The sequence below is a fragment of the Monopterus albus genome, unplaced genomic scaffold (genome assembly GCF_001952655.1).
Source record: "Monopterus albus unplaced genomic scaffold, M_albus_1.0 scaffold88.1, whole genome shotgun sequence".
Taxonomy (NCBI): domain Eukaryota; kingdom Metazoa; phylum Chordata; class Actinopteri; order Synbranchiformes; family Synbranchidae; genus Monopterus; species Monopterus albus.
In genome coordinates, this window is record NW_018127968.1 from 208324 (window position 1) to 220721 (window position 12398).

Genomic DNA, 12398 nt, shown 5'->3' on the forward strand with positions numbered 1-12398 from the left:
GTTGTGATTACCTAATAATGTCAGCAGTAAAGGGAGTAAGGGAGAGCTGCATTTGCACCTGCATGTGTGTGTAGGTTTGTGTATGCTGTAAGCTGATATTCACTTACATGAATATGGATGTACCTTGTTGATTTGATTCAGTTTTTTGAGAGATTGCAGGGGAAGCACATAAGTCTTCATTAATTTTAAATTTGTGATAAACAAGACTCGTGCATAATTGATCTTCACAGTGGGGATACCAGGATGTTGTGTCTAACCAGTCACTCCCACCCCTATGTGTTTGTACATATCATAACTGTAAGATGCTGATGCTCTGTCTTTAAGTAAGCAGGAACATCATCTTTGATAGGCTTATTATTTTACCTAGTGTGCTCAGCTGTCTTCAGAGCTTTTCAGATTTGATTTTAACGTCCATCTTTAAACTTAAGTGGTTTAGGTTCTACTGAGTATCCTAACAACCTCACTCTGTCTGCCTGTAGGATTTCTTAGTACCGGTGACCAGGCAGCAAAAGGGAACTACGGCTTGTTGGATCAGATCCAGGCTCTGCGCTGGGTGAAGGAGAACGTCGCAGCCTTCGGAGGAGACCCAAACAGAGTCACTGTATTTGGATCTGGGGCTGGAGCCTCCTGTGTCAGCCTCCTCACCTTGTCTCACTACTCTGAGGGTAAGGGAGAATCAAGGGCAAAAACTAGCTTTGCCTTTATTCAGCTCTCTGTATGTGGCAACAATGTGGAAAGGCTTTTACAAATTAAAATACATAAAGGGTTGGTAGACAAGCTGGTTGGTAGGTGGGTGCTATGAAAGCTCTGACATTTAGGCTTATGAAACTTATCAAGGTCTCCGGTTGCCCACTGCACCTTTAATGTACTGGTATAAATGCATGAAAAAGCCTTTGAATCCACTGAATAATAGAGTCTTCTCATGACTCATCTAGCTAAGAGCTGTATTATTTTAAATACTAAAACCTTACCTATTTGAACCTGGTGCTCTAACCATAACCTGCCGTCCTTCTGAATAATGCATATCTGTGAGTTCAGTGTTTTCTGGCTGTGAGAATGCTTGTTCTGCATCTGTTTCTAAGTGCAAATGTATGGTGTACACCTCAAAGAGTCCAATCATATGGTTGTACATGTGCATGTGGGTGCATGTGCATCCATAAATGTATGGGTTTGTGCCTCAGTGTACAGTATATTGTATGTTTTATACACCCATATTTGTATTCATGTGTGTCTCAGACTTGTTCCACAGAGCCATCATCCAGAGTGGCAGCGCTTTAGCCAGCTGGGCTGTCAATTATCAGCCCAGCAAGTATGCACGACAGCTCGGGGAGAGGGTGGGCTGTGGCATCGATGACAGCAACCAACTGGTCGCCTGCCTCCAGGGCCGGAGTTACCGGGAGCTTGTGGAGCAGAACATAACTCCAGCCAAATATCACACAGCTTTTGCCCCGGTGATTGATGGTGATGTTATACCAGATGACCCCCAGATTCTGATGGAGCAGGGAGAGTTTCTGAACTATGATGTGATGCTGGGGGTTAATCAGGGTGAGGGCGTGAAGTTTGTGGAGGGAATTGTGGACTCAGAAGATGGTGTTACTGCTGAGGACTTTGACTTTGCTGTGTCAGACTTCGTGGATAGTTTGTATGGATACCCAGAAGGCAGAGACACGCTGAGAGAGAGCATAAGGTGAGTGATGTAGCTAAATATCTGAATGTATTGAAAGTGCACATGGCATGCTCATTTCCAGCCATTTAATGTTTAATTTTGGGTGCCTCTAGATTAGCTTTGCACCCATCATAGCTCCAAGTAGTCTCTAATTATTTCAGAATGATAAAACAAAAGGATAGTATGTAAGTGTGCACACCTCTTATTGCCAGTCAGGAAGCTACAACTTCAAGGTCGGTAAATCCAACTGGTGATCGTTGCGTCTTCCCCAACACAACCAGGAAAAACGTCTTGCAAGTGAAAGTTTGTGAGACTTGTATAAACCGAGTTGCTTCTGCATAGAAGTACTAGAACATACTGTACATACGCCTCATTTTTGGAGTCCAAACAAGGAAAAGCATGCCACAGGCGCTTTAGACCATAGTTTGACATTCACATAGTACAGACAGTCACTTTGTGGCCGAGAGTTAGATGAGAAAATTGATAACTTACAGCACATGTTCAATAAATATTAAGCTACAGTCAACAATAGATTTCATAAAAGACTTGAGTGATGGAAGATGAACTTAAATGATAAGCAGCTTACTGGCTATTTTTAAATATATTTATTAAAGGTTCATGTACACAGACTGGGCGGACCGCGACAACGCAGAAACCCGACGGAAGACTCTGGTAGCGCTATTTACAGACCACCAGTGGGTGGCTCCAGCAATCGCCACAGCAGACCTACATGCTCAGTACGGCTCTCCCACCTACTTCTACTCCTTTTACCACCACTGCCAGAGTGATGCCACTCCACCCTGGGCTGACTCCGCCCACGGTGATGAGGTAAGAATGATGTCTCAGTATTGCATTGCTTCACAGATATAACATTAGTTACAGCTTTAGTAAAAACATTTTTGTAACAAGGCATAGTATTAGATATCAGTGAGAGGAGTAATGATATGAACTTTTACAAGAGTGACTGGTTGGGCATTTAGGTGGCTAACGTCATACAATGAGCAGAAGCTCATGGTTTTGTTTGCTCCTGCTTCACACTGATCTGTTCTTAAAAGGTTGAATCAAACAATCCTTTACAGATTAAGAATTCGAAACAGCCATGGAATTTATTTTCCTGCAGATCTGATTTCCCATATCTCTCTATATATTCACTGCTATGTTGATTATAGTTTTTACAGCCATCGTGTTTTTTGTTTGGGTTTGCACTGGATTGCCTTATGTTCAGGACACTGAACGTGTGTGTGTGTGTGCATGCGTGCATGCATTTGTAGTTAGCGGGGATGGATTTCAGCCCATATGACGAAGGATGACTTGTCAAGCTGAAGACAAGTTCATTGACCTCAGTTTAAGTTCACTGCAGTTATGCATGAAGCCGTCTCTGTCTTCAGTGGGATGAGGTTAGAGTTTGATGTGATTCAGTTACGGTTATGGTTAGTGTCATGAGGATGAATGTAATGGCTTTCCTGCAACAGAAAGCTATTCTAATATGTGTCTATATGTATGTGTAGGTGCCCTATGTGTTTGGTGTACCCATGGTGGGACCCACTGATCTGTTCAACTGTAATTTCTCCAAGAACGATGTGATGCTGAGCGCAGTAGTCATGACTTACTGGACCAACTTTGCCAAGACTGGGTGAGCTATTAAAATGAACACTGATGTGAAATGTTAATTTCAACTGGAAAAATCCCACTGAGAAGAGCAGTTTTCTTTTGCCTGAAACTATTTAGAGCATAATCAAAAAACAAGACAGAACAAAGAACAGCTTCAGCATAATTCACTTCTTATTATTTCTGCCTTCTCAGACGCAGAACTCGGTTTCTAGTTTCTGCTTTTAATGCGGTATCTAATCCCCACCCACATGTAAAAATGTCTCATGATACTGAATGCAAGTCAGGCTGTTTAATCCCATTTTCAAATGTAAAAGAAAATGCACAGCTGTCAATGGGAAATCAGTTGTTTGTCATCCTTTTATCATTGACTCTGTAGAGACAGGGTTCTGGCAACATGAAGTGTTGCGCTGACTGTGGACAGCTCACTGTTGATTTTAACGGAGCAAATCTCTTCCAAGCAAGACATGAGACAGCCAAGATTCAAGTCTGTGGTGTCTTCAAGAAAAACGGCATAGTGTCTGTCCACCTTGCAATAGTTGATACTTTCCCTTCATGTTTAACATTTGGATAACAAACATAAATATAGGTGTAGAGTTGCTGTATCTGTCGAGGTTTCCACAGAGAAAGGACAATCAAAACAGAACAGGAGAAGGTAACAGATGTTTATTGCAATTTGGGAAAATTGCATTGCTATCAGTTTGTAGGAGACGTGCAGCAGACTTAGTGGCTGAAATCAATTTCTCCGTCAGATCTTCTACAAAGATAGGTAACATTATAATAATACAGAGAAATCTGTTTTTGAGAAATATTGGGTTTCATTTGAAAGAAACTGCGTTTCAGTGCAGCTTTAGAAGAAAACAGTGATGCCTGAGAGTAACAAAAATAATGAGCTCATGGTTATTATAATGTCTTTTCTTTCAAAAGGTTGATGTCTGATGAGAAGACTAAACTTTAGATACAATCATGAAAGCAGCACTGCAGACTAATTTTGGCAGAGGATGCACACAGGTTCTTTGTCATGTCAAAATCTTGACAAGGCTTTTCTTCTTTGGACCTTGGCTGAGAAAGTTAAAGAACCCCTGCTCTTGAAAAAGACCTTGAGGAAAGCCAAGGTAATGTCCTAAAAGAAGATTGAGAGGTCGGCCTCTGCTAACAAATCTTTCTCCTCTCCTCCCTTCTCTTCTCTTCTCCTACTCTCCCCTCCCCTCCTCTCTCCTCTCTTCCCCTCTTCTCTTCTCTTCTCTCCTCTCCCCTCCTCTCCTCTCCTCTCGTCTTCTCTCCCCTCCCCTCCTCTCTCCTCTCTTCCCCTCTTCTCTTCTCTCCTCTCTCCTCTCTTCCCCTCTTCTCTTCTCTCCTCTCTCCTCTCTTCCCCTCTTCTCTTCTCTCCTCTCTCCTCTCTTCCCCTCTTCTCTTCTCTCCTCTCTCCTCTCTTCCCCTCTTCTCTTCTCTCCTCTCTCCTCTCTTCCCCTCTTCTCTTCTCTCCTCTCTCCTCTCTTCCCCTCTTCTCTTCTCTCCTCTCTCCTCTCTTCCCCTCTTCTCTTCTCTCCTCTCTCCTCTCTTCCCCTCTTCTCTTCTCTCCTCTCTCCTCTCTTCCCCTCTTCTCTTCTCTCCTCTCTCCTCTCTTCCCCTCTTCTCTTCTCTCCTCTCTCCTCTCTTCCCCTCTTCTCTTCTCTCCTCTCTCCTCTCTTCCCCTCTTCTCTTCTCTCCTCTCTCCTCTCTTCCCCTCTTCTCTTCTCTCCTCTCTCCTCTCTTCCCCTCTTCTCTTCTCTCCTCTCTCCTCTCTTCCCCTCTTCTCTTCTCTCCTCTCTCCTCTCTTCCCCTCTTCTCTTCTCTCCTCTCTCCTCTCTTCCCCTCTTCTCTTCTCTCCTCTCTCCTCTCTTCCCCTCTTCTCTTCTCTCCTCTCTCCTCTCTTCCCCTCTTCTCTTCTCTCCTCTCTCCTCTCTTCCCCTCTTCTCTTCTCTCCTCTCTCCTCTCTTCCCCTCTTCTCTTCTCTCCTCTCTCCTCTCTTCCCCTCTTCTCTTCTCTCCTCTCTCCTCTCTTCCCCTCTTCTCTTCTCTCCTCTCTCCTCTCTTCCCCTCTTCTCTTCTCTCCTCTCTCCTCTCTTCCCCTCTTCTCTTCTCTTCATGGTCAAAACTAAGGTAGCTTATTCAGTATGTTAAAATATAACTAACATTTTTCTGCCACATCCAATTTATTAAATTGAAAGTGAAACAGTCTGAAGAAAAAATACAGTTGTTCGAAAAAGAATCTGCATTCAAACGTGTAAAAAGCTGACAATCCACAGTGATAAGAGTCCATTTTATCTCTCCAGTCTGACATGATATACAAGATAAAAGTATCTGCTGAGGATGGACCCTCTTTGTGCAGTGCTCGAAGTGAGTAATTACCAGTAATTAATCCAGTCGAGGCTCACTCCACTGAGACCTCTTCACATCTGCAGTCTAGACCTTGATCTAAATCACCCCAAAGCCTTGTTATCTCACAACATACAGAATTAGGGCAGTGCTCTTACATACACACATTTGATGGTTTATTTGATACATCAAGCTAAAACCAGTGCTGTCTAATACAACAGTCCTGCAATAGATCTTCCCTTGAAAAGGGTGACAGTGTTCAGCTTTATTTGAACGTGTTAGAGGTGCTGGCTGTGGTGCTTTTGAACTGAATTAACAGGCGTTTCTATGCTTTTGTCCACCCCATTTATATCAGTGAGGCTATGCTAAATAACAAAAACACCTCTCTGTGTAATGAAGTATGGTTCAGCAAAAGCAGTAGGACAAATTATATCTACTAAAATTACCATACAAGTGTCTCAACGCCTCTCTAAAGCAGTTGGAACACACACTGAATGTTATCACCTTCATGAAGGAGGGCATATTGCAGGACTGTTGTAATAGACTGCATTAGTTTTAGTCAGATGTACCTAATAAACTGCCAAATGAGTGTATTTTTGACTGTGGCATGAAAACAATTGACTTTAAGGTACATTAAAGCAATTACATTACATCAAGTTAGCAGTCTCTAGCCCATAGTCATTACCACTGCAGCAAGCTGCAGAGCAAAATCACCAATCAGTATGCACTTCAATTATCAATGGGGAACTTTCTCTGATGAAAGATTTCACTCAGCCGAGAGTGCCTCACATGGCGCTGGAGCTCTGCGACAGCTCAGTTTAACGGGGTATATGTGACGCTTCCTGATGCATATTTTGTAAGGCTCCGTGTAGGCGGATAAATTCTCAGCTTCCTGGTCGCTCTTCACATTAGCTGCTATTTTACAGCGTTCATAAGGTGTTGACTGACAAGTGCGCACACAGAGTGTAACTGGCAAGTCGTTGAAGATGTGCTGTTGTATCATTTACGACACTTTAGCTGCTGACACAAATAAATGCCTGTCTGTGTGTGTCAGAGAAGTGATTTTTCAGGATATTTGCACAGTAGCACACTTTACTGGAGATATCTGTCTTATGATTGCTAGAGGGGTAAATATCTGCACACTGTACAAACTGCAGAAGTGTGAAGTGGGCATTACCTGAAATGTTTTTGTAAGAGGCATATGAAGTGGACTTAAATCGATGTCAACTTGTTTGGCTTTGTCCAAATATTTTTTCAATCAGGTTTTTCTTATGTTACTTGGATATTGATTAGAAAGATCTGTGCCAGCACTCGTTGAAACTGTTGGCCAGCATATAAGATACCGGGCCTCCTCAGAGGAGGATGGCAAGCTGAGGAAAGGTCTTCAGCAGCTCTGTTGCCAGTCTCTAATTTGAAAAGCTGAAATTATTGAAATATTGGCATGACTGAACTTTTGTAATTCATTTAATCCATTGTTGATGTAGTTTTTAGCAGCTATGTCTCCCCTTCGTTGTCAAGTTGTGCTGTAAATTTTGGTGATTTGATTTCGATTTCATCTTTCTGCTTATCTGAGAGTTGACAGCTATTTGTCTGAGAACAACCAGCTCAGAGAGTATAAAAACCACTTATTTTATTCATGTGTATTTAACCATTATTTTACCAGGGGAAGCTGCATTGAGGTTAAAATATCTCTTTTCCAAAGATGCCCTAGCCAAGGACAAAACACATAAAAACATAGAACAGACAACAATGTACAAAATCTACAAGAGCTAAAAACAGAGTGACTACCAAAACCAGAATGTCTGAAATTTTGAAACAGCAGATATATATGTCTTGTGAAGTCACGAAGGGAAAATGTGCTCTGTTTTTAACAAAGGTATGAGGGAGGTTTAAGTTGGGAACAAACTTAATGCACTGTGGTAAACAGAATTCAACCTGTAAAGATATTGTCACTCTAGTCAAAGATCATTAAAAAGATAGCTTCTGGAGAAAGAAAGGTCTTGTGTCAAAAATAAAATCCCATCTTCAGCCTAAGTTTCTTTATAAAGTTGTCAACATGTTGCATAAAAGTTGGACTTTCATCAGGCCATATTCTAAGATTAAAAAGAAATGTTTTGCCAATCACCCTCTCATTTGCTACCTCTAAATTATATATATTTATATTTAAAAAAAACATTTTAGATGAATAACTAACTCATTGTGCTTCACACTTTCCAGTGATCCAAACCAGCCAGTTCCTCAAGACACCAAGTTTATCCACACTAAACCTAACCGCTTTGAAGAAGTGGCCTGGTCTAAATATACCCCTAAGGAGCAATGGTATCTCCACATCGGGCTCAAGCCTCGTGTCAGAGACCACTACCGGGCCACCAAAATCTCCTTCTGGCTCCAGCTGGTCCCTCACCTGCATCATGTCAATGAGCTCCTCCAATCGGTGTCCTCCTTCACACATAGTCCCTCTCCACAGGATGACACCCCTTATTCTTACACTAAACGTCTATCCAAAGGTTGGCCTCCTAGCAGTACCCGTCACCCAGGTTCACAAGGAGGTACCCCACAACCTCCAGAGTCTGCTTTAGGCCAAGGTGGAGCGGAAAACGGAGTCCGTGTCCCTAATGAGGACTACTCCACTGAACTCTCTGTAACGATTGCTGTGGGAGCATCACTGTTGTTCCTTAACATCCTTGCATTTGCGGCTCTGCTGTACAAGAAAGACAAGAGGCGTCTAGAGCATCGTAGGCCACGTCCGCTTCCTCCCCCAAGACGGGACATCACACCTGCAGATGTCGCCGCACACCTACAGGGGGAAGGACTGATGTCATTACAGGTGAGTCAGTGTGTCTTTGTACTGTGGCTATGTTTGGTATGGGGGTTTTTAAATAGCTGAAGCCACTGTATCATGCAGTCTGTGTGCTTATAATTATCTTGAAAATATCTTAGCTTATCTGTAATAATTGCACCTATTATTTTCAAGTAACAATAAGCCAGATGAGGTCATGTGTGACTGAACGTGTGATCTGAATGAACTCTTTTCCCCCAGTGGAGCAGCTGCCAGTAGACCACTGCTGCGAAACAACTGCTGCCATCAGTAAACATTTTTAGTGTGAGAATGTATGTTTGTGTGCGTTTTGATACACGGGCATGTGTGTGAGCTGTGTCCAATTGGTTGAATTGCTTCCAGTTGCCTCCAATTCATCTTCTGACTGTTTGGCCTGTCTTGAGCTCTTCCAGTTGTTTTGAATCTCACATACTGAATGCCAAATGTCAGATCGCTTTTCTAGCAAACAAAGACCGTTAATTGGCAACTGAACTACGTTAATGTGGCTCCGCATTGCAGCTGCTTTTGTAATTTTATTTTAAATGTCATTGCTTGTGCTATCATGACATGTCAATATAAAAAAAAATCACATTAACATTGTGATACTTATATTGCAGTATTGCTCAGCCACAATGATATTGGGTTTGATTCGGCTGTGATTGGTTGATTAACTGAAAAATAATTAGTAACTAATTTAAAGATTTCTGTTTTTTATCTATGTAAATTGAATATCTTTGGGTTTTAGACTATTTGTTGTGCATTTTCAATGTTTTCTAAAATTTTGTAGTATAAAACTGTAATAATTAATGAATTAATCAAGAAAATAAGCAGTAGATTAATAAAAAATTAAAAAAAAGTTGCAGCCCTAGTTGATTACATGACTGCTTCTCTCTGTTGTTTCTGCACCTTATCACCATCTCATCACTGATGCGACCATTTAAATTTTTAGGTGAAGCAGCTGGAGTGTGATGCGGCGTCAGCGGATGAGAGGAACAACACTCACCACCGTCACACTTTGGATACGCTGGATGCTCTGGATGGCTTGGATACCCAGGACATCTACAGCACACTGGACACTGTGCGCCTCACCTGCCCGCCCGATTACACCCTCACCTTGCGCCGCTCACCTGATGATGTCCCCCTCATGACCTCTCTGACCCCGGGATCGCTGCCGGTAACCCCTGGGTCACACCCTGTTACCCCAGCGACGCCAATGACCCCCATGACACCTGGATCAGTGGTGGGAATGAGAATGGGGCATCCTCACCAGGGATACACACACCATAGCCCATATAGTAATACACACTTGCCACACACACACATCTCCACGCACACACACTCCACCACGCGTGTATAACCGCAGCAAGAATACAAATACAGGGACATAATTACAACACACATACACAGACACACAAGCACACACACACACACACACACACACACAAATACAAATAAACAGAAGACTTAAATACCTCTACTAATTACCCTGCAGGATTGTTACAGACAGAGTGACAGAAAGACATTTTCAGTAACAGGATGAAAATACTGACAGCTGTGTGTTGCATGATGGGGGAACTGATGACAGACTAGGCCCCAGGAGATGCAGTTCTATGCATCGTTCGCTCATAACCTCGAAGAAGACAAGCAAAGACATTGATCAGATGTGTCAAAATCTGCTTCGGATATTAAGTCTTCTGCTTTTTCTACACCCGAGGAGGAAGAGGAGTGCTGTGGCATATGGGTCAGGTATGGATCAGTTTACATCTCCCACTGTACCCATGTTGCACAGTGAAGAAGTGGTGGGACTGAGCAAAGCAGATGCAGATGCAGACCTGAGCTAAGAAGTCCCGCACACAGACTGCTGATGTCAACCTGAACAACCTGTGAAATGTGAATGTAGCACTTTTTCCAGTAAAAAAATTAAAGGCCCTATCTGACAAAGAATCAGACTAAGATGAGGACAAAATCACACATTTCAGCTGGCGATTGATGTAAAAACAGGCAGGGCAGAAGAGGGGGGTTTTAAAGAAAATTAACTCAAGGACAAGTTAGTCACATTGCAGGAAAGAGATTAAGATTTCACTGAGAATGATTTAACTGCTATGAACTCTAGAAAGACGGAGCGAGATAGCGTGACATGGAAAACACAGGAATGGAAGGTTTGTCAAGACACAGAAACTAGATTCAGAAGAAGAAAGGGTCTCTGAAGTGTCGCCAGACCTACTGAAGAAGCACTCTAACCAGCTATGTGTTCAACTCTTGTAAATAGAATGGAAAGATACAGATGATATATTATGATTTATAGCATTTACCTGCTCTTGCATTAAAACATGACTTATTTAACCACATTATTGCTTTCATTTCAAATATTACTATATTATTGTATAGATGTCCTCAAGCAAGGCTGGTTGTCTTTCAATCTCACCCACTGTAGTATGTACACAGTACCTTTATTTAAAGGCTATATTTGCTATGCACAGTCATTTCAGTAATTTCTAACTATGTAAGCATTTAGATACTTGTTTAGAAGTATAGGGCGTTTCATACCCCCGTTTGTTTGTTTCACCATTGGATGAGGAGCTAGTACTGTGTAGATAATGCAGTATTGGTTTGATAAGTGAGCACCAGCCAAAAACCATGATCTTTAACCCTTTGTACATGATCCCATCCTGTTTTCCTGCCCCCCTTGTTCCTCAAATTCTTCCTAAAGGCCTTACCTTTAATTCCTTATAAACCCGACCTTAATTAATGTCTCTGCAGATAGATACTGTGCAGTCAGAGGACCCCAAGTCCTAGCATGTCCCAAAATGTCAAGAATGCTTTCTTGTATTTGTCTGGATAAAAGACAAATACAATACCAGTGAGCCCCAGTATATCAAGAAGAACTACCAAATGCTTGTATCTATCAAAGGCATAAATCTAAATAACTTGGCCAAGTTGTATTTCCTCTAAAGAAAGAATTGTTGTACCATAACACCATCACACAACACACAATGTCACAAACATTTTAAAGCCTGGACATTTAGTTTACTACCTGTTACCGTGTTGTTATTTGATTCAGAGCCAGATTTGACGAACGAGGTAGAGCTTACCTGGAGCTGAGGAGGGACAAAGTGTGTGACAGTGTTAGAGACTTCAAGGCAAGCACGCCTTGAGACATGCTGCATTTTAAGTCTTAAATCCTTATATTGAAGCAATACAAATTTCCCACCAAGACATATTTTGTGAAAAAAAAAAACTAGATTTCAGAGAGAGGTTAGAGGTTTTCCTACTGACTTCAGTACAGTGAATGCATGAGGCCTGTGGTGGTTACTGCCGTATCACTATTATGAGATACCCAGCTTTCATAAAATCAGCTTCAGTTAATTATTGATACGTTTTGTAGTTTAGATTTGGAACTGTTACTGCAACCACAAAAATGAAAATTGATCAAACGCGACTACTGTTAAGCTAAAGCCCTTGCCTGTGAAATTGCCCTACTTTCACCCTACCCAGTAACTCAACCAAAGGCCTTAACCCTGATATTGTAACTTTTTTATTTTCTTGCATCTTTCCTTTCCCTAATCTGTGTCCCATCCAAGCTTGTCCTGCCCTCCTCCCAGCCTCATCTGTGTGACTACATACAGCTTTGTCACCATGAGGCCTAGTTAACCTCCTCTTGTCCTGAGGTGTGTCTTCATGAAACTGTGAACTTCATTAACTGTGAACAGAATACATGAAAAATGAAAGCTGAAAAAACTGTGGATGGCAAGTGAAGAACCTTTACAGAATGATATAAAAGTAACATTTAAGGGATGTTTGATTGAGTATTTTTTTCATATCTGGTTACTGACTCAGCAGATGGCTGGATTGTGTCAAGCATCAGCAAAACATTTCTGCTGCATTTTTGAAAAATAAAACTATCAGTATTTTACAATTTATGAACATTTTAAATGTCTTGTATGTCTTA

General features: G+C 41.9%; 1 protein-coding gene across 3 annotated transcripts in view; it reads left to right on the top strand.

Moving 5' to 3' along the window:
• The window catches only part of LOC109964390 (neuroligin-4, X-linked-like), a 17664-nt gene extending 5991 nt beyond the window's left edge, over positions 1–11673 (top strand). For all 3 annotated transcript variants that reach the window (XM_020607679.1, XM_020607680.1, XM_020607681.1), the window contains exons 4-9: positions 480–665; positions 1237–1687; positions 2281–2494; positions 3175–3299; positions 7849–8458; positions 9399–11673. In XM_020607679.1, coding sequence (XP_020463335.1) covers positions 480–665; positions 1237–1687; positions 2281–2494; positions 3175–3299; positions 7849–8458; positions 9399–9806 — 1994 coding nt within the window. In that variant the 3' untranslated portion in view covers positions 9807–11673. The remainder of the gene's footprint in view (positions 1–479; positions 666–1236; positions 1688–2280; positions 2495–3174; positions 3300–7848; positions 8459–9398) is intronic.
• The last annotated feature ends 725 nt before the right edge of the window (positions 11674–12398 follow it).